We start from the raw sequence: 21887 nt of genomic DNA on the forward strand, positions 1-21887 counted from the left end.
ATCTGTTAAAAAATAAAAAATACAATGCTTCTGTGTAGCACTCCGTAGAGCTGTGAGGACCTATTCAGTGATAGCTTAAGAAGCAATCACAAAGTAAACCAAGAGAAACCCCCTAAGATAGTTAGATAAAACATCTACCAAATATTGCAGGAATTCTGGGTGGAGGAGACTTGCAGAATAATTCCAAATATTTTAGAAATCCAGCTAACTTGTGCAACCTCACAGACAGCTCCTCTTAAGAGACAGTAAAATACAGAGCAGTTCTCAAAAGAACCCAGCAGTCAAGGCACGGGAAAGTTTCCAGAAAAGAAAGACAACTTGTTCTTGTGAAATGTCAGGTCTGGTGTCACTACACTCTTGACGTATATCTGATGGCTCAGAAGTGTAATGCTTACTGGCGTGACCTGGATAATACTTCTCTGTCGTCTCACAAAATGAAGACCCTGTTCCCTATGATCTATCTCCCTCCTGAAGGGCTACTCCCTGGAAACAGTTGCAAGGGCTTATGCCACAGACACCTGCATCTCACTGCAATACCTGTTTCTTGCCTGCTTGCGTGTCACAGATGTGAATTAAATAGAGACTGCAAGAGCAATTTTTTCTCTTTGGTTATTGATGAATGACAGAAGCCAGATGTTCATGAATATCTCTCTCCCTGAGCTGGAGAAAACATTAGATGAAGGAGTAATTTATTTACACCTGTTTTAAAGAGTTTACATTTGTAAACTGTTGCTATGAAGCATAAAAGCTATACCTACAGTTTACCTAACTACTTCAGTTTAAGAGCTCGAGGTGCAAGGAACAGCATGCCTTACTGCCTGCATTTATTAACTTAAAATAAACAAAGATAACATTTACTCTGCATTTAATGGTATCACATTAGATTAGAACTATTCAGAACACGTTGAATTATTTTGATGAGTTATCAGCTGGCTCTGCTCAAGGGAGATTTCCCCAGGAGCATCCAAAGCTACTGCTTGTTGGTCTTCAGCAAGTGCTTCGTGGTGGATTTTGACTCAGCAGCAGGTGTTCTTCTTTAGGAACTGCTTGTGTTTCCAGTATTTGAAACAACTGCTATCTTCTTCTGTGGAATTGGGCCTTTTTGCTCCTAAGCCATCCCACTATTTCCTGTTTATAACATATGGTAAGGGTTACTCCAAGGATACAGAGAAAAATAAGACCAAGCAGTGTTACTCCTATTTTTGCTCTCTGAAAAATCTCCGTGGCTGGAGGGGGCCCACTGTCAATGCTACCTCCAAGTCCTTCCCATTCACAATACGGAGGAGCCCAGCCGTACCTGCAGTGACAGTTCTTACGATTGTTACACACTCCTCTGTCATGACACTTTGTCACGTTGCAGTCGTAGTTCAGCAGCGATATACTGGTACATGTCCTGTTGATACAAAGCATATCGCTACCACATGGCGTGCCATCTTCCACAGCTCCCACATCAGCTATCGGCATCCCTATGTGATAGTCAAGACCCCAACACTTTTTATTTCCAACAGGGGTTTGGACTAGCGTTACATGGTTCTGCAAGAAAGGCAATTTGTGTATGTTTTCACATTGGATCCTACCACATAAGATATTCTCTATACTGCACTTTGTAAAATGGATATTGTTACGAATACCGCAATTCCCAAACCGGTCACCTCGAGTATTCACTGCTTTGAAGCAATCTAAAGGAGCGGCCCTGGCTTTTTTGCCAAAGAGATGCTGGCACTGTTTACTGTGGGAAGAACATTTTCCTTGATAGCAATAAGCACCATCTTTGCACAGGGTTCCATCTTGTACGTACACGTCCAGTGGGCACCAAGGGGAAGTCCCATTGCAATACTCTGGCAGGTCACAGTCACCAGTACTTGCCCTGCAGAGCGTTCCTGCTGGAAGTACTTGGCAGCTCTTGCAGCATCTTCCAGAAGCACAGACTGAACCTGCAGTAAATGTACAGTTTGGATGACAACAAGGATCCTTTCCGCAGTTTGATTCTGAACCACAGTCACATTGCTCTCCGCTTTCTGCTATCTTATTCCCACAGTATTCACGCTTCATGGTGTAGAAAGTGCCGGGTGCCGGTGGTTGACGAAGGCAGCCGGCGCCACGCCCAAGCAGGTCAAAGTAGTCTTTGTAACTGCAGTCACTGAATGCATCAGTGTCAACATCGCTTTCGTACATAAAGCATCTCCTTCGTCTGCATTTACAGCCCCGTTCATCATGGCGCATCCCAAGAGTATGGCCCAGCTCATGGACAAATGTGGTAATAAACGAGGACAACTTCCTATCAGTGAAGGAAACAACTGCTGATGACCACTGGTTATCACATATGGACCCTAGAAACGCCAATCCCAGGCTCCTTCCAAAGCTCTGAAATGCAAATAAGTGAGCGGTATCGTGGCGCATCCGTGGAGACAGGTTTGACTTTCGCCATTTGTTAAAGCTGTCAAGCACCTTGTTGACAGAGTTAGTAATGTTTATCAGGTTGCTTTTGGTCCAGATCTCCAATCCCACAAGAAACAGCCGAACAGAAAGCTGTTCGTACAGAGAGTCCCCAATGTTGATGATTTCTAGGACTTGCCTCAAGACTTCAGATTCGTTCCTGCCCGACTTCACAAACCGGACATTGTCCACGACCACTATCATCTTCACGTACCTGACGTGCGTCCACCAGTCCTTCAGCATCTCCTCCTCCGCCGCCCGGGGGGCCTTGAACCACGGCAGCAAAGCCTTCTGGTGCTGCAGCTCCGCCGGGGTCAGCCCGCAAGCGGGACCCCCGGTGTCGTTGGCCTCCTCCACGCGGTAGAGGACGTGCCGAAAGGCCGGATCGTCGGGGACGGGCTCGATCTCGTAGGTGCCATCCTCCACCCAGAGTACGCCACGGAGGCCCCTGCCGCAGGTGCCGAGGGCCGCCAGAGAGCCGGGGCTCCCCTCCACCTCGCCCTGGTAGAAGCAGTTGTCCCGCACGAAGGGGCGCTCCTCCCAGCGGGCCCCGTCCTTGCCGTAGGTGACCAAGGTGAAGGGGTGGGCGACCAGACCCCGCCTGGGCCGCAGGCGCAGCACCCGCGGCCGCCCCTCCAGCTGCAGCCAGTAGAAGACGGCCAGGGGGTTGGCGTCGGCCCGGGGCCTCAACTGCCGCGGGACTGTCACCCACGTGGCGGTGACGCGCAGCTCCCCGGACGGCCGCCCCGCCAGGCCCAGCAGCACCAGCAGCCCCAGCAGTGCCCCCATGGCCGCTGCCCCGCGCCCCGCTTTGTGAGGGGATGGAGCCTGGAAGGGCCCTGACCCCCGGGGGGGGAACCACCCCGAGGCCTCCAACTGCCCCTCGGCAGGCGGGGTGGGCCGCGGCCGGGGAGGAGGGGCAGCACGGCCGCCCCCGTCGCCTTCCCAACGGCGTCCTGCCGCCCGAGGGTCCGTCTCAGCAGGCGGCAAGGGTGCCTCGAGACGTCCCTCTCCTCCTCTTTGAGCACGTACGGAGGCTCTCGTGGGGAGGAACGAATACATTCACCTACCACAGGCGCGCTCCCAGCTTTTTATAGTCTTGATTTTCGAATCAACGGGCGTTTCGCCTTCTGAGCGGACATAGCGAGGAGGGGCCCCAGCTCAGCTTCACGCTCCTCATCACGGACGTTTGTGTTGAGCAAAGGGATCATTTGGTTAGTCCACAAGGGGGGGAAAATCTGTTTTAATAGCTCAAAGGCTGGCTTTTGCTTTGCTCGCTTCTTCTGTTAAAGGATAATTTGTGAGTGGAGATCAGGAGCAGACTATTTCCACTCGAAAGAACATTGGAAAAGGTTAGGGTCTGAAATGAAAAGGTACAGAAATACTAGTCTTCTAGCCGGTTACTAGGACACAGCACTCCTTGGTGCCCTTTCTTAGCACGTGCCTTACTACAGCTACTCCAGCTATACACACACACACGCACCTCCCCCAAAAAGAAAGGTAGAACCAGGGAGGAATTCACTTCCGAGATATATATATATATATATTCCGTAATATAGAAGCAAACTAATAGCACCAGGTATAAAAGCGCAAAGCCTATGTGTGCCACAGCTGCTAAACACCTACAGCCATGTGCCTTAATTACAGACATCACTGATGCAGCAGCCGTTTTCCCACATCACGGACTTTCTAAAGGTTTGTCCTTCCAGAGCACTGCGAAGAGAGCGCTTACAGGTACATCTACCACTTGGCTGCCACATTTTAAACACGTTTTAGCTCCATCTAGACACAACTATAAGACTGTAAGCTGAACTGAATTGTGGTAAGATAGGATGTCCTGTGCAGCACAGCTATGCACACTGGATTTTTGGCACATAGTGCTCGGATTCAACAGAGCCACAGCTGTTACCTTTCGGGAACTCTTCACAACTTTCTTTTCAGCACTGAAAGCATGCCTGGGATGAAGTCCGACCTGCTATGGCCCTTATCTTTCTCAGCTGCAGGAGGTGCACCCTCCCACCACCCCATCTCCATCTCCGGGATCCTACCTTTCAGCACCAAATTCTGGGTGCTGACCATCACCCTGGCACAAGCATGGCACTTAACATTTCAAACTGCCCCTCAGGAGGCTGAGCAGCGAGAGGAGAAGCTGGCAGAGTGCTCAGAGCCTCCCTCTGCCGCCTCAAGCCCCAGGGTTGAGCGGTCCGGTACCTTAAGCTCGGCACATGGCAGGCCTAACCAGCAGCTGTGGAGTTTACCATCAGTTGTCCAAAGGGGCTTCAGATTCTGCGAACTGGCACCTTGCTCATTCACTGCAAGTGTGGCCAGCATTAGTAGCGTACACCTTGTAATACAGTATCCCAGATTAAAGGAATGAAAACAGGAGGACACCTGCTTCTCTTAGGATTTTTCTAGATATCCATAATTGTATATTGTTTGAAATTTATTACTGCTTTACTTAGAAGTGAACAAACTCATGACCTATGTTATGACCTTTGATTTATTTTGTTTTTAATTTTAAAATTATAGAAACTATTTTCTGTGAAGTTTTTTTATGTGCAGGTAGCTGTTGAATAATTGTCCACTACTTTTCAAGTATCCAGGTCTGTGGATTACATCTTTTGAAATAAATATAACTCAGACCACAATAACTATAATAGAAAAATCCTGTTACATAATCTTTGTGTGCAGTCTCTGTAGCACTATTTTTAAATGCATACTTCTGCTGTGTGATCACTCAAGTTAGAGAAAAGGCCCTACTAAATCACTCTGCCAACTTGCTAGAGACATGTCTTACCCCCTCCCAGAAGTTGCCTACTACTTTTTCTCTTTTAATATAAACATAACTATATAGTTAGGACTAGAAAGTACTCTGGTTCCATTGTTGAACTCATGGCAGGTTATTCTTGGGGGGAAGTGTCAACATAAGTTTGCAATGCTGCATTAAGCACCTAAGCTAACCCTTCAGCATCGAGGTTACATAAAAAGAGATGACGCTGTTGTGTTCAGGATACAAGAGCCTTGCACTTCTGTACTCTGATCAGGCAAAGACCAAAGGGGAGGGAGGGAAAGATTCCCATTATATGACAATGAACAGGTTGGAAGAAAAAAATGACTGACCTTACAGTAGAGCAGGAAAAATGTATCACGGCAATCTGTAGCTACTTCAACTGCAGAAACATCTGTTTGGCAGGTGTAACTGGCTTTCTCATGATTCGTCAGTGTTTTTAAAATTTTTTTCGACCTTGTAGCCCCCTAAAATTTCCAGTGAAGGTGCCAGCTCCTGTGGAATTGAATCCTACCAGCAAGAGGTTTACTTTTCTCACTTACCTTCTGTTGAGTCTCTAGGAACAGGTCACAAAACCCCAGCAGCCTTGTGGACCACAGGTTGAAATCCACTGTCCTGGCAGAAAGAAATGAAGCCTTCTGATTGTTGAGAGATCAATAATACATCATAACACATCCCACTGGGAAAATTTCTCCCCACCACCCATCCATCTATGATCCATGTTAGGCTGCAGAAGGATACTTGTCACATAGGTGATCATTTGTTCATTGTGTGCATGATTACAAGACCAAAGCAACACTTTATCAAAAATTCACCTTCCTCTCCAAGAAAAAAGAAAAACTGTCTTGAACCTTGAACGCCTAGTTAGCATCATTTGCTTTGCCATTGAAAAAATACTGAAAAAAACCTGAAAAAGCATATCACATTAGCTTTTGTTCAGAAGCCATCTGTTGGTCAGTGAAGCCATGATCTATTTGCATAACATATCTTTACCATTTTTCTCACAGGGGAACCTCCATGTCTCAAAATAAAGCTAATCTCTCCCCTTTGCCTTATCCTTCCTACTGCCTATACCCTTCTAACCTTGTACCAAGTACAGCTTGCTTTGGCAAACGACACGTACTGACTGTCCAAGTGGCATCTAACTCTCTTTGCTAGGAAAAGGTTACCAAAATACAAAGTATGGGAACAGAGCGGCTAAGAGGAATGGGCGAGAATAACACATAGCCTGGTCAGACCTTACTTAGTGAAAAGTTGAAAAAGACAGTATTTCTGCTGCATCCGAGACACCATTATAGCTTTACACTGTGAATTGAGGTAGCTAGACTGCCCCTCTTCCTACAATCTTTTTGCATGTATGTATATATATATGCACATGTATATACATGTATGCATATCTGTTCACATGCATACAAACATTTACATGTATCTTCAGGCTCTCAGGAGAATGTTTCCATTAGAGTTCTACATCATTTTTAGCTCCTGATACCCCATGATTTAGGCCAAGAAAAGCCCTTTTGAATTCTGAATGGTTACTATTTAAGAGCAAAAAATAGAGATAGCTCTCCTGTACAACCAAATCTCTCCTTTATGCAAAAGAAAAGTGACACACAGGGCAAACTTCAGAACTGCATGCTTATTTCCCTTTCATCTATAAGCTTTACAAATACTGAAGGTCCTCGGAAGGACTTTGGACTTCGGCGCTTAGGCTCCAAACCAAGAGACAGTGTATAAATACCAGAAAGAAAAGGCTTAGATTCTCATACACTGAAAAACATTACTGACTAGAAGATAGCTGCTTAACAGCTTTTTGACAGTAAATTACTTGGAGTTTAACAGTAATATCTGAAATAATGTCACTTGAGTAAATATCAAAGCTCACTTAACTGATAAAATTATTTTAGAATATCTTGTCAGCAAGTAACAAGATCAGAAGATATTTCAGTCCCTCATACAGCAAACCTTCAAAATTGAAGGACAGCTAAGAAATTGACACTCATTGGTAACATCCCTTACTGCTTTATAATATAATTCTCTCAGGAAAAGATCATTCCCCTGGAAGAGGCTTATCACATTCAAACGTATTGTTTCATGCATAGAAGCCATTTGCTATCCTCTCAATAGCTTAGATGCTGGCACTTGAACTCAGATGGGATCAGATCAGAAGTCCATCCTTTTTAATGCCCTCTGACACCAGCCAATACCAGACATTTCTGCAGAAAGCAAAAAGGCTGGTAAGAGATGCAGACATGAGGACAGTCAGCCCCTCCAAGTTCCACCCTGATCTCTGAATCAGCTCAAATTCTGAGTATGGAATATAAAGATTCAGTCTAAATGTAACTCCAATTCAGCTTCATTAACTTGTCCCTCTATTCTTGTACTACAAGACAGAAAAAGAGTTCTCTACTCTCCTACTTGCTTCACAGTACTCAGTTTTATAGACTCAATATTTGTCTCTTCTTTCCTAAGGAACTAAAGCCTTGGTCCTCCCAGTGACTTCACAGGAGAAACTTTCTCCTGGTCATTTCATTGCCCTTCTTCAAACCCTTCTATTTTAGGAGAATTCTTTTCAGCCATTGAGCTGTACAACACACTTTATTTCAGATGAAATCCAGTGACTGACAGAATACTTCACTCATACTATATGTTCTAGCATCTATTTTTGACCACAGCTGTATGGGCCTTCACCAATAAGCAAGGTATCTTTCTTCTGCTAGTAATGTACACAAAGGAAAGATTTAACAAGTAGTTAATTTTTCTCTCTCAGAAAAAGAAAACCCAAAACACCCTAGATCTTCATTACAGTGCAGTCTAGTCATCTTTCTTGCTTAAGTTTTTCCAAATGACATATAGGTTCTTAGTAATATGAGTAACTACAGAGAAATTCAGCTCCTTTAATGGCCATTTCCAAGGACTTTATTCTGAATATCAAAAACCCAGCAAGGACTCTTGAGATTTCTCACCACTCATGCCTCATTTCTGGAGATCCCCCTTTCCATCATGGGGGTGGATGAGACAATTGCTTTGGTGCTTCTTGAGCTCCTTGCTTTCAGAGGAATTTCTTTAATATAAGAAAGAATCTACACCCTTTTGTGCTAAGTGTATTCGCACTACCTGGTAATTATTCAATGCTGAATAATTAGCTCTGTCTTGTTTTGAGCATTCCAGAATAACTGCTTTCTATATCTTCACATGATTTAAGAGTTCACACTAGCTTATTATGTACTTCTATCAACATTTGGAGAAACAGCTGTTCAAACTTGACCCACATGGTATGAAATAAAGCTAATACACACTTAAGTACACCAATATATGAATTTTAGGTCTGTATCTGCATCAACAGCAAACTTGGCTTATCTACATCTTTAGCATTACAGTTTTGGATTACAGGACAAAAATTACATGGGTCTTTCCATCATTCAATAGCTACCCAGAGCTATTTATTACATTACTGAAACAGAAAGAGTCTCTTATAACCTCAAAATAAATTTGACACAGCTGTCTAAGCATATCTCAGTCTTCCTTCCTATCTACGTTTTGTTTACTATGTACAGACCTTTTTCTTGCTTACTACAGTTTACAAGAACACAGGTAACAGTTGTGAAAAGAAAGCAAGCTATTTCAAGAATTGCTCCATTACTTCAATGAAAGAAACAAAACCAACAGTCATTTCTTTGCCATGGATGACTTCTAATTTTTCGGGGGGGGGGGGGACGGACGGACGACACGGAGTTTGTGTAAGCAACATGCTTAAACAGCAAAGTGTACAGTTTTGTATAGCGTCAGTGATGTTTCTCTTCCACTGCCCTACCTCCCAAGGTCTAAAAGGCAGAAGACTAATCAAGGTGATCAGATGCAGCAAGAAAGTGCTAGAAGCACAGAGGAAGAGATGTAATTGATATATTTCAGCTACAGTGAAAAAAGGAGAAATATAAACAGCTTCACTGAGTGTGCAACAGCAAGACATTTTAGCCTGTTTTACGTCATCATAAATCTCTCTCACAGAACACTAGCTTTTGTAATGAAAGACCAGCTTAGCCATTAAGTAAAATAAGTGCTCAAGAACACTTAGAGACTGAGAGCAGTTTGACATCTAATTAGATGGATTTGAGCCTCCAGTTATCAAATCTTTTATCTGTATTGCAAGCATACTAAAGGCACAGCACTTTCTAGCAGGCAGCCTAAATCCCTTAGTTGAATGTTTCTTCCTCAAAATAGCACAAAATATATTCCAATATCCAAGCAAAAAAAATGCTGCCAGCACATATGGCATATTTGCTACTAACAAAGTAAGCATTTAAGAAAGGCATTCCAGCAGCCAGGAGTTTCATTTGCCAAAAATTCAGGTTACTTTTTTTTTTTTAATAGATAAAAGTTTTTTCTTTTTACATATGAAACCAAGACACAAGGGATGCAAGAGTTTTTAAAGATTTCAGGAGGCTGCAAAATATGTCCATATAAAAACCATTCTCAGAAGCCAACATTCAAAATAAGATGAACACTGAGAACACCTTCTTTGAGGCAGCTCACATCCTGACATTAACATTTGTGTGACAGGTTTCTACAGAAAAAGCTCTTACAGGGACTTCAGTCCCTGAAGTGTCAGTCTCAGTGGAAGAGCTTAAATATAAAGAAAGGGGAGCAAGAATCTCCTGTTTTCCAGGTACTGACTAATCCAGATGTGTAACAACTTCTCCCTTCACTGCAGTCTCATCCGTTTTTCAGGTGGTCCTTTAGCGCCAGCACTCTGCTGAGCATTCTTTACAGTCTCTTTTTCCTCTGGCTTGACAGCTTCAGGGGCTGGTTCTGGTTCCTTCTTGATTTGATCCACTTAAGAAGTAACAGCAAAAGAAAGTTAAACCTCCAATTTTTATTCCTAAAATACTATTCACAGTACTCAGAAAATATTGTTGATGTCAAAGGGGCAAAATTCATTTCAAAGATATAAGAATAAGCAAGGACTAAACTCATACCTATAGGGATTAAAGAGTGGAACAGATTGAAGAGATACAGTTCATGCTTCTCCTGTTTTGAGGTTGCTTACAATCAACTCAAAGCCTTCACATGCTTTCTTGAGCTTGTAGCACCCTGCAAAATCACTAAGATGCTGGACTGACTAAACTGTTCCCTCATTCACTCTTTCACCCTCCTCCTGCTTTCAAAGACCATTTCCTGTATTTGGACCTTTAGGCAATACAGTTTTACAGACAGAAAGGGCAGGAGTAGAATACACATTTTTTTCAATTTCATCCTGGCTGTCACAAAGAACTCTTATCTAGTACTTTGCTCTTACCTAGCACTTTGCACAATTAGGCAATGCCAGAATTCCTAACCACCTCAGCAGCAGCAGCAAGGAGCTTATATGGCAACTGGAAGACACTGCTATATAAAGCCTATTTTTTAAGTCTTGTGAGAATAATAGTGTTTTACCTGGGATAGGCTTTTCTCCAGGCTTTTGCTGTGGGGGAAGAAGCAAAAAAATAAAACAACATATCAGTGGTACCAAAGTCATAATTCTTAACCCTTCCTACTATTCATTTAGGAATATAAACCAACCAATACACTCTTATGTATAAGAGTTGAGGGTAGAAGGGATCACTATATACATTTTAAAATCCAATTAACATTTTATAACATCCAGTTTTTCCTTTGGCAACTGAAAAGCACTAAAGCAAAAAATACGCAGTTAGCCAGTCTCTCCCACATCTGAGGGGTAAACAGTTTTGTGAGATGCTATAAACATAATTTCCTTTGCTCCCAAGCAGAATACCTGGTGGAACAAATGGCTACTAGAGAAGATCACAGGTAATCATAACAGCTTCAGAGAATGCCAATAATTTCCACGCTAATTAATGAGCCTCCAGAACAATGGAGTAACTAAAACAAAATAGCTGTGGTGGCTTGATTGAGCTCACAAAGCAGGAAACTGGAAGCAGCAGCAAAATCCAATAGCTGACAAGAACTGACCTTCTGTGATTAGATATGGCATTTGTATAATAAAATTCGCCCTCATAGTTTAGCCAAGGTCTTAATGACTCCTGGAATTACAAAGGGGAATCCTACACTCCAATCAGAGCCTTCCATTTCAAATTTATTGTCTAATCCATGTTATCATTGCAGAATGAACACAAAATCCCCATTCAGTTTCAGCTGAAGTACTTATGTACTGAAGTGCAAGTACTTATGACTGCCTTAAGTTCTAAGTAAATTACAGTAATACTACAGCTTATAAGTGCCATACCTGAACAAATTTAGGTGGAAACTTTTGTCTTAGGTCTAAAAGCAAAGCATCTACCCGTTGCCTTTGGAAAATAGAACTTGGTTCTTCTTTCTTCTTGGCTTTTGGTTTAGCTTTCTCTGCAAGTCACAGAAACGTAAGAGAAAGATGTATTAGAAGTTCTATTCTCTCAACAGCTCTTTGTTGCATGACAAGTTGGTATTTGTCTCTTCTCAAAACTTCACCTACATTTTTCCTTTGATGTCAGGTGGATTTTTTTTTGTGGAAGACAGATTAAGGACAACTCTTACCTTCTGACAAACTGGTTTGGCTTCTGGAAATGTACTTGGGTCTCCAGTGGGTTAAAGAGTTGCCCACTTTGTTGACACACAGCTCACCATTTTCATCTCCCACCCATGCCTCGGTGTTCATCCCCACCAGCACAGAAGAGCAAGATTCCTTCCACCTGATAGGGAGCACTAACTTACCCTTCAGACAGACAGACACTTAACCTCATCTCTACACCATCACCGTGCACTGCCTCAAGCTTTTCCCTACATTACCTCCCCCTTCCCAAAGCACGCAGGAGCAACTAGGAATCATACCTCGTTCTTCTTGATCTTTGAAATGCCACCAGTAGCCCTTGGATGGGTGATAGCGACAGTAGGACATAGCTTCTTCAAAAGCAGACTGAATTCCATGCACTGCAGTGAGCTTTCAGAACAAGAACATAAGGCAGTATTCAGAATTTAAGGAGAAAATACTGTATAAATTTTAGAAAGCAGGAATTTTAAAATTAGTATTCTATATTAATTTTTGTTCTGGGAAGGGAACTTGAGACATCTAGTTTTGGACCAAGAATGTAATCTCTTTAACACGCTCTTACAAGACCTTTTCTGAAGTGCTTTTCTAAATTGACAGAGAAAAGCTTGCAAAAGCAGTACTGTACTAGAACAGAAGAAATAAAAAACCCGAGAATCCAATTAAAAGAAATTCCACATCAACTTAAAAACATAAGCCTCATTTAAAGAGAAATATTACATTACCTTAACATTAACATTCCAAAGCAAGCTTCACTGAATATTTACTTATTATTTCATATGTATTTGTCATGTAATTTTTCTTTTGATTTTTCGAACCTCATGCTGCTCTCCCAATTGTGTAGGTTCAGCTATTCTGATCCTTCATCCTTAAACGATGTATCCTGCTTTTTGGACCATACTGCACTCTCCCAGGATCTTTCATTTCCATGTGGGACGCAGGCCATATTAACTAGTGGGGTTTGTTTTAAGTTACTGTATACCACACAAGATCTTTCCTCAAAACAGTGAAGGAGGGATTTTAAGAGCCTGGGGAGGAACCAAAAGTAAAAGCAATACAAACCGGTATACATCAAATGCACAGAACACTTACAACTCTGGAGTTAATGACAGACCCTAAGTCAGGTGCCTGATAAATCACTCCAGCAATAATATAGTAGTCAGCCAATGGGATAACTGTGGGGAGAAAAGAAAAAAAAAAAGGCAGGATCAATTTAAAGCTCTGGCTGAAGACCGTGTATTTGTTACTGAATATCAGTAGTAACAGCAGAAATTGTAATATTTACCTCATCACCAAATTTTCTCTTTTTAACCTTTTCCTTCAAGGTGCTTTATTTGAACCTTAGCCACAGACTGATAAGGGGAAAAAAAACCACAAGGTCTGCTTTACAGATAGAAAAGCATCAGCTTTAAGTCCTGTCCTACTGCAAACAAATAATTGACCTTACAAGAGTTGGGGTTTTCAGAGCTACACAAGAGGAGTCAAGTGAACTGCACTGGAAGTAGTTCCACTTGCTTTTGCTACTGGTAGAAACCCACAACAACGCAAGATCTCATTCTTCCGGCCTCAGCTTTCTCCAACTTGTACAGTCCTCTTAGCTAGATTTCCCAGACCCACGGGCAGCTAAGCACACACAGAGCACGCCTTTCTAAATTAATAACATTCTGCCAAAAAAAGACTATCTTCCAAAGGCATTTGTTAAATCAGATTTGGAACCTCTACTGACCGATCAAAAATTGTCATTCATTAGACCTGCAATGCAGGGGAACATCACAATTGCCTCCATAATACCCTGCCAAAGATTCTTCAATTGAGGAACCACAGCGGTGCTATCAGCTTCACATTCCTAAGGATCTTACCTGCGCACACATTTGTTCCAGTTCCTCCATCTGCATTAGCACATTCTGTCTGAACCTTTTTACTGACAGGACCCAATTCATCCAGTACTTGCATTTTATGAAGCTTGGACACCTGCCTAAATAAACAGACCAAGACAGCTGGGTCCATATTACAGCCAGTCCCCACTTCTCCTCAAAAGAAAGAGGATTCTCAGCATTTCCTTAGAAGTGGAGCAAGACATAGAACAGCAGCTTTACTGTCTCACAGCTCTGTACTAGAGCAGCCTGCCTTCCTAGACAGGTAACTCTCCCTAATCATTTGATCTAAAGATTTTTTTCCAAAATCACTTCAAACAGGCAAAAAAACTTGGCTTAAAGAAGTTAAAATACAAGTATACTTTTTTAAAAAAAAAAAGCACACAGAAGTCATAAGGCAGGCCTGCACCAGTTCTGAGTACTCAACACTAGCTGTGAAATCATTAAATTTTAGTTTTCCATCCCCATTCTCGCGTCTCAAATACACTAATGTTTGTACCATGATAGAATGAAACACACAGGTAACATTTGAGCTAGGGAACTTGTCGCATGAAGGATAAAGTAATTTGGCAGAAAATAAACCCCCTTGCGTTCCAGTTTATCCTCAGATATCAGAGGGGCTGAGGGTGGCTAGGTTTAGATTCTGAGTGATATCCAATTTGGCACTATTAGTCCAGTCGTGTTCAACTTATTGAACTCTCACTATTATGGATGCCCTAATAGCGCACTGCACTTTCACTTTCAGCTTAGTCACACTCCATGGACACACGCAGCCAGACTTAGAGAATTTGGCGGCACCCAATGAGAAACTTCTACAGCTAGCTTAATGAATAGTGCAGTTTAAAGCAACAGAAATACAGGTTCTTATGGATTGCCGGTGATACATACACTGTCTGCAAAAGCACGTGCAAACATTGAGAATAATACAGTGTGCAAAATCAGAAGAGCGACTCTTATAGAGAGAGATTTCTAAGTTTTCCAAGTAATCGCTCAGTATAGTCTGGATCTTACCCAAAGGCGCCCTTATGGGGGGCAAGAGAGGCTCAGCTCCTTGACTGACCCCAGGAGTCAGAGGTAGTCTGTGACAGTGTCTTCCCTGACTTGTTTTCGATGATGCCCTCCCCAACACTCCCCCTTTCTTAGGCCATTTTTATACAATTCTTTACCTTCAAGGTGGAGCTTGAGTGACTCTAGTCATACATACCTTTATTATGATTGGTATAAAATTCTCTCGCTTTGCCTTTAAAGGTATAGTTTAACAAAAATTCAGAGCACAGGCTCAGTGAGGGGTGGTCCCACTTTGAAGGCAGGTAGTCTGTGGGCTGGAGGTGTGTTTTGCTATTATAATGACATTATAATGAGCAACGTTTGCACAAAGGACAGCATTTTGTCAAAATATAACAAACTATTGGCCCAGGGTGGCAAATATGCAGCTTATCAGTACCATAATACCATGAAGTTCCTATCTCTGCAGTGATTCACAAAGCCTGGCCACAGAGTCTTCGCTCCACTCCAACCTCTGTGCCGTTTTGCAGGCAACATTGTCTAGGGAACCACTGTGGAATGGATTCCTTGCATACCAGTTGCATTCAACCCTGAAAGCTTCTTCAATGTTATACCCTTCCTTAATGTGTGAACAATGCCATACCTTTAATATAGGTTTAATTTCTAAGTCACCTCCAGTAATTATTCCACAGAACTATGTGACTCAATCAAGGTACCTAGCATAAACTTTACAGTTTATGGGAAAAATATTACCAAACAAATCCCAGTTAAGTTCCACCAAATATGTATTTGCCCTACTGCAGAAGTCTGAACACATATATTGTGGAAGTCCCAACTCTACTCTCAATCTAAAAAGTGTCAAAGCAGGAAATTAAGGGCTGCATGTTATTTCCATATTCGTCTTTTGAAAGCTAAATTCAAAACCTTTAATAAAGAAACAACTCAAAAAATCTATTAAAGAAGGAATCATATATGTTCTTTTTCAGTATGGAACTGCAATATAAAGATGCCATTACTTGATACAAGCAAATAAGCAGCACTGCTAGACAAAGCAAACTCCTATACAACACTAAAATGCATATGCAGAGCCTAATTCACTAAAAAAAAAAGTTAAGAAATAACTAGCATTAACCCTGCCTTTCTTTTCTATAAAGCTTACTCTGAAATAACCTGAATTATTTTACATATACAGGCAGTAAACACAGAAGTCAGTCCAATAACTATTGAAATGTGGCTACTTTTTTAATTAATCACACACACCCAAACAAATTTAAGGTTAAAAAGGAACAATGAAGCCAGTTGCATGCAAATGGAAAAAGAGCTAAGGTATTTCATTTAAAACTTGAAAAGGTCATCAGTGACACGGTAAGAAACAGTGGTGCTGCTGTTACAAGATTCCCTCACAATGCCAAAATACTCAGTTCTCACAGGAATAACCAACACAAGCAGCATTTGCAGTATCTCATGGTCATTTTTCACATGGGTCATCGTCTTCTACTCAGAAGATCCTACTCAGGAGTATAACCAATCCGCAGTTGAAGGTGGAAATAGTGCAGAATAAGACAGCGACATGACACAAACAAAAGCATGAATGATCCCTCTCCCTAACTAATGGAAATCATGGTTCTCCAAAATAAATAAATAAATCGCATACTAGCCACTTCAGATGATTAGGTCAAATTAAACTAAGCTCATCAGTCCCAAGCAAGGATATCATTAGCCTTATATTCAAATAATTAAAACGAATACTCTTGCATAGCCTAACAGATAAATATAACATGGCATGAATGCTATTATCAATTTCCCATGGCAAAGTATATGATAGGGCAGCACTTTCTCATTGTACTCTTCACATTTCACCACAAGATGGCAATCCCTGCTATTAGCACACTAGAGGTCACTCTGCTAGACAAAATATCTCCACCCCACCACAAAGCCTCATACCCTTTTATTTAGGCTTAAGATAGACATAAAAGGGGAACCAGAAGTGCTTAAACAAATTAGGAACAGATAAAAGGGGCTAACCAATCGGCCTTCTCAACAGTGACATGAACTGAGTGACCTTACCTTGTGCTGGAGATTGCCTTTGCTGCTTTCGGATAATGAAGAGAATGGGCTCTTGTGCATGAAGAAGGATGTACTCCACTCCAACCATTTGGCTGAAAAAAAAGCAACCAGAATAAGTATCTTCCTCAAAGTAAAATCTGTAGGATGTCTAGAGCTACCAAAAGGCCTGGAAGTAAAAGGATGAAGTTCTGATGCTTTGGAAGCTCTTCTTTGTAACGGGCAGTAAATAAAGGCATAGGATTTCCTGGGCTAGCTATAAAAATCTAGCTTCATATATAAAGGGAGCCACAACAACCTGACACAACATCTCAGTAGAATATGTTAGCAAACAAATAAATAGCAAGAAGGATAACAATCTATCATCATAGAGATGTCTTTTAAACTCAGAAACAAAGGACCAGTGTATGATGTGACCATCTGTGTGTCTGATGTGAAAGCCCCTCTGCAACCACATCTGAGCACAAGCGACTTCACCAATGAACTTTTAGCTCAGCTTGCACAATCCCTATCATATTGTGGAGTCTTTAAATAGTCCTCAAACATCTCACTTGTGCTCAGTGTAGCAGATGGGGAACTGCAAAGAAAGTTAAACTTCTGCATGCTGCAATGTCATTACACAACCATCTGTGATCAGTTTATTTACAACACTCACTACTTTTATTATCCATACTAAAAGCCAGCTCTTTGGAGGAACTATGTACTAATTATGGCACATAGCCAGCAGGATACAGAAAGAAAAACTCAAAGCATCCCCTAACATAAACCCTATTCACCATAGAAAAACATTCAACTACATTACCATTACTCAAGTTGTGTTGAGCTGAGAGGATGAGAGAAGACATCTTTTCTAATTCAGAGAAATATCTGAAAGGCAATTTACTGGAATCTCAGAACACACATAGAATCAGTCATGCTTAACACCTCCTTGAAATGGCGTAAGAGGAAGTAGAAGACATCCAAATACAGAAAAAGCTGGGCTCCCTGGCAAGTGGTGGGACTAAAAACCACAGAACAGAAGGTTTCCAGCATGCTTCCATTCAACCATCAAAGCCTCTGGATGGAGGGACAAAGGACACTGCACAAGAAGCAGTTCCAAATTACAACTTACTTCAAATGGTCCAAGGTCATCCGCTGCATTTTGACAACTTCATTGTTACATGTTCGGTCATAGAATGGGTTACTTCGCTCTGAGAAATAGTCCAACACGCTCCCATTGTTTAATATTGGAATCCAAGAGCTGTCAACCCAGGAAATTCCCAAGAGATTATCTGGGAAGAGAAATCTACACTGAGTACCAAAGCAGCCAGAAACACTACAAATACTTCCAAGAGTAAATTGCCACCAGTTAATGATTATAGCAGGAGAAGGAGGTGGAACACAGTCTCACACAAACCAGTTCTAATTGAAAATGCGCTTCATAGAGTTCAAATAATAATTCATATCCTTCCACCTTCTGCAGTTCTGTTACACGTACATAATAGAAATCCAGCCTTTTTTTATTATTGCACTTTCCTTGACCACCAGCTGCTGGTATACCTTTATGTCTCAAGAATGTAAGCAGGGTCTGCGTGCACGTGTGCGTGCGTGCTGTGTTGGTGGGAGTTAATTAGCTCTGATACTGTATATAATATTATCATACTAAATCTACTCAGTAGTATTATATAGTTTATTTTAAGAACCACAGCATTAGGTGAGTAGAAAGACAATCCAAAGCACGGTTCCTTTTGAAAGCTAGGTCTCTGGTAAGTTGAATTTACTAAAGTAAGTTAGAATCAGTTACGGGGCAGGGGGGACGGATTTTATTATCACACTGCAGCAAAATTATGTTCCTCAAGCAGACCAAAGAAACCAATGTCAACAATTGGTTCCACAGTCAACGAATCTGCTAACGTTGAAGATCCATGAGGCACCTTGCAAAGCACCCTGAAATTCATCCATTTTAAATTGCAGCAGCAGCAAATAAAATTTCCAAGACACAAGAACGCAGGAAACAAAGGCATGCATTGTTTAGAATTAAAAAACATAAGTGATGAGAAGTCATTGAAGACTGAATGAAGAACTGAAATTCCCTTCGCACAGGAACCATTCCCTTACGTTCATGCATTATATACATACCCAGAACTCCCATTTATCATTCCACCGTGAATATTTTACTTCTGCAACAACTCTGCATGCTCAAGGATGACTGGATCAGTTCCAAAAATGCCAGCTCATACACTACTAGCAGTTTCACTGAGGAACAGTTAATAAAGTAACACTAGCTGCCCAGCAAACCAGGAAAAATGTAGCATAAATAGTCATGTGTAAATCATTTTGCCTCATTAATCTCAGAACTGCCAGCCTCTTTCATAGAACTTGGGGTGGGGGGGAAGTCAAGGCATTCATGTCATTTCATATACACTATTCTCTCTCCTCACTGTAAAAAAAGGAAATCTCAGAAACACAGCACTAAGACCCATTATTAAGCACTTAAGCTGTGGTAGTGCTGATTATCCTAAATGCCTTTCAAAACCAAAAGACAAGTCTTCCTTCCCAACAACACCAAAATCTTAAGTGCTTGCCATGTTCTTCCCATAATAAATTCTCATATTACATTTCAAATACAGACTTTTCTTGCTTGTATGATTAACAATAACTACATTTCTCAAGAGGAATGTCAGGCAAGCTTCATACACATATAGCTATAATGCTGTACATAGACTGATAAACATATCGTAAAACAGAATATAAAGTTGGGCTCTGAGGCTCAATTATCCATAGCTGCTTAGTGCCAATATTTGTAATTGCCTTTGTAACTAGCAAGACTGCTCTCTTAAACTATTCTTGGAAAAAAAGTGGAGGAAGAACAAAACCAACCATAAACCTGACATGTCTGTTATTCCCACTAAGAAGTGAGTGCTTCCGTTTATTTTGGGTATGAGAAAGGATGGCGTTCCTGCTTCCCTGTTCCTTTCAAAAACAGGACATCTTGTTCAAAGCAATTTTTGTGCAATATGCATCACAGATGCACAAGTAAAGTGCCTGTGACAATACAGCCAACCTGCCATAAATGTCAAGACAATTTGGGAGAAAAGCCAGCAGGAGAAAACCTCTGTGGCATTACCAAAATTAACCCCTCACAAGCTTTCCTTAAATATCTGTTCTTGGTCATTCTCAGAGACTCCATCACACAGGCTTTTGGTGTGATTCCATTCAGACACCCTTATGGAGAAAAATAATTTCTTTTCTCATGCCCTCTCAAGCCCCTCTTCCTCTCTCAAACTTCAAACTCTTCACAGTAATTTAACCTGTATTTTGTTTACAATGTAAACCTTTAATACTTCATTCAAGTATCACCCCTTCTTCTTCAAAACATTCCCTCATTCTATTCATACCCCTGAATTCTCACCCAAAACTTTCTTGTTCTCAGTTACTTCAGCTTGCTTTCTGGCTTTTCTAACAGCCAGCTTGCCTGATCACATCCACCTGAAGCACTGTTAAGATTACCAGCCTAACTCACTGCTTCGGTCTGGTGCAAGTCCCACACATGCCAGTGTTTCCTACCTTCCTCCAAACTTGAGAGCTAAAACTCTCTTTTTTAGCTGTTCCCTACGTTACTGTCTCACCCCAGGACCTCCTTATTCCACCTGAAAAGGCAGAGTTGTACAGAAGGAAGGCTTGTTTTTCCCAGCTGGCGCTGAACACACCCTCCCAGCCTGCCTCATGTCTGAGAAAACTGCCTTTTGGACAGTTTTTCCTCCCAGTCCCTTTTCCTGACACAGATGCATTAGCAACACTACTAAACTCCCTTGTGCATTCTTTTCAAACGAATACAAACAAACGCAGGAGTTCTCTTGCCCCTACAGAGCGCTAATAAAGGAAGCAGCTCTATCAAACTCCCACCTTTGGCCACAGCTCGTCCTCCACTAACTTGGACGCTCCTGGGAGCGAATACTATTAGCACAGCAACCTCCGGCCAGTCAGCCAGGACGGTGCCCATTACAACCACCTCCTCCTCCAGCCGCCGCTGCCCCGGGGCAGCCAGGCCCGCCGCCCTCTGCCCCACGCAGGGAAGCTCACCCCTCCGCGCCCGCCGGCAGAGCCGAGCCCAAGGCGGTGGGCAGACCCCACGACCCAACACGGAGGCGGCCCCCGGCAAGGCCCGGAGCCGCGGGAAGCGCAACCCGCCCGTCAGGGCCGCCAGCGAGGAGCCCCGAGCGCCCACACACGCCCCGGCCCTACCTCGGATATCCACCGCCGCCATGGCCGCGCCGCGCACTTCCGCCCGGCGCCCTGACGGGGCGGGGGGCGGGAGGCGGCGAGGACAGGAAGCGGGGTAGAGCGGCGCCGGCAACCGAGACGGGAGACGAGAGCGGCGCCACGCCCGGCGGGGCGGGGCGGGCGGGGGCGGGGCCTCCGGCGGAGGGGCGGGGCCAGGCAGGGTGAAGGCGGTCCTCGGGCAGCCCTGCCGGGCCATGGGATGGGATGGGGTGGGATGGGGTGGGATGGCATGGCATGGCATGGCATGGCATGGCATGGCATGGCATGGGAGAACGTCCCTCGTCCCCACACGCAGTCGCTGGCCGGGGAAACACAAGCGTGAAGCAAAGGGCTGTGCTGCCCCGGCCTCCCACCAGACTCGCAAGGTGACCTGCTCTTCACCCAGGAGTGATGCATAACCAGAATGACAGCATCGGTGACAAAACTAAGTGCATTTTTAATGCTAATTCTGAGCTGTTTGTTTAAAAACAGAGATACAGGCGTTACAATTGTTTTCACCTCATCTTGGCCCTCTGGTGATTGCCAGTCACTTTCAAAGGGAAAGAGATGCGGGCTGCAGGTTCCTGCTGAGCATCACACCGTCCTGGTTGGGGTAGCCCTGATTTAGATTGCCCTGTGGGAATAATACGGGATGTTTAAGATCACACCTTCAGAACACTGCATGGTTCCTGTCCTGAGGATTGGTCCTTGGGCATTTTGACTCTTAAGTGATATCACCGGTCATTTACAGGGTGAAGAACAACATTTGGTGGGTGGAGGAATATACATACCTGAAGATTAACAAGGTTTTTATCTAGGCTGACAACCGCAATCTACCAATCTGCTGCACAGAGCACCCAATACCCCCACATCCCACTAGCGTAGCTCCCCATGCCTGTCTCACTCGAGCCGTTGCGGAGATCTGCCGAGATCAGCCGTT

At 42.9% G+C, this 21887-nt stretch overlaps 2 protein-coding genes across 2 annotated transcripts; both read right to left on the bottom strand.

Moving 5' to 3' along the window:
- Nucleotides 1–636: 636 nt before the first annotated feature.
- Nucleotides 637–5756, bottom strand: LOC104317516 (disintegrin and metalloproteinase domain-containing protein 20-like). Its single transcript, XM_009918378.2, is given in 2 exon segments — nt 637–1106; nt 1108–5756. Coding segments are annotated over 2 exon segments (2481 nt in total). The 5' UTR covers nt 3499–5756; the 3' UTR covers nt 637–1016.
- Nucleotides 5757–8572: 2816 nt separating this feature from the next.
- Nucleotides 8573–21083, bottom strand: MED6 (mediator complex subunit 6). The gene is made up of 8 exons (XM_069784248.1): nt 20930–21083; nt 17817–17976; nt 16709–16800; nt 12855–12937; nt 12047–12155; nt 11466–11581; nt 10655–10682; nt 8573–10054 (listed from the first exon to the last, which is right to left on the bottom strand). The coding sequence occupies exons 1-8, from the start codon at nt 20949–20951 to the stop codon at nt 9924–9926; spliced, it is 741 nt and encodes a 246-aa protein (XP_069640349.1). The 5' UTR covers nt 20952–21083; the 3' UTR covers nt 8573–9923.
- Nucleotides 21084–21887: the final 804 nt, after the last annotated feature.

Source organism: Haliaeetus albicilla, chromosome 5 (assembly GCF_947461875.1).
Source record: "Haliaeetus albicilla chromosome 5, bHalAlb1.1, whole genome shotgun sequence".
In the NCBI taxonomy this organism is placed as follows: Eukaryota; Metazoa; Chordata; class Aves; order Accipitriformes; family Accipitridae; genus Haliaeetus; species Haliaeetus albicilla.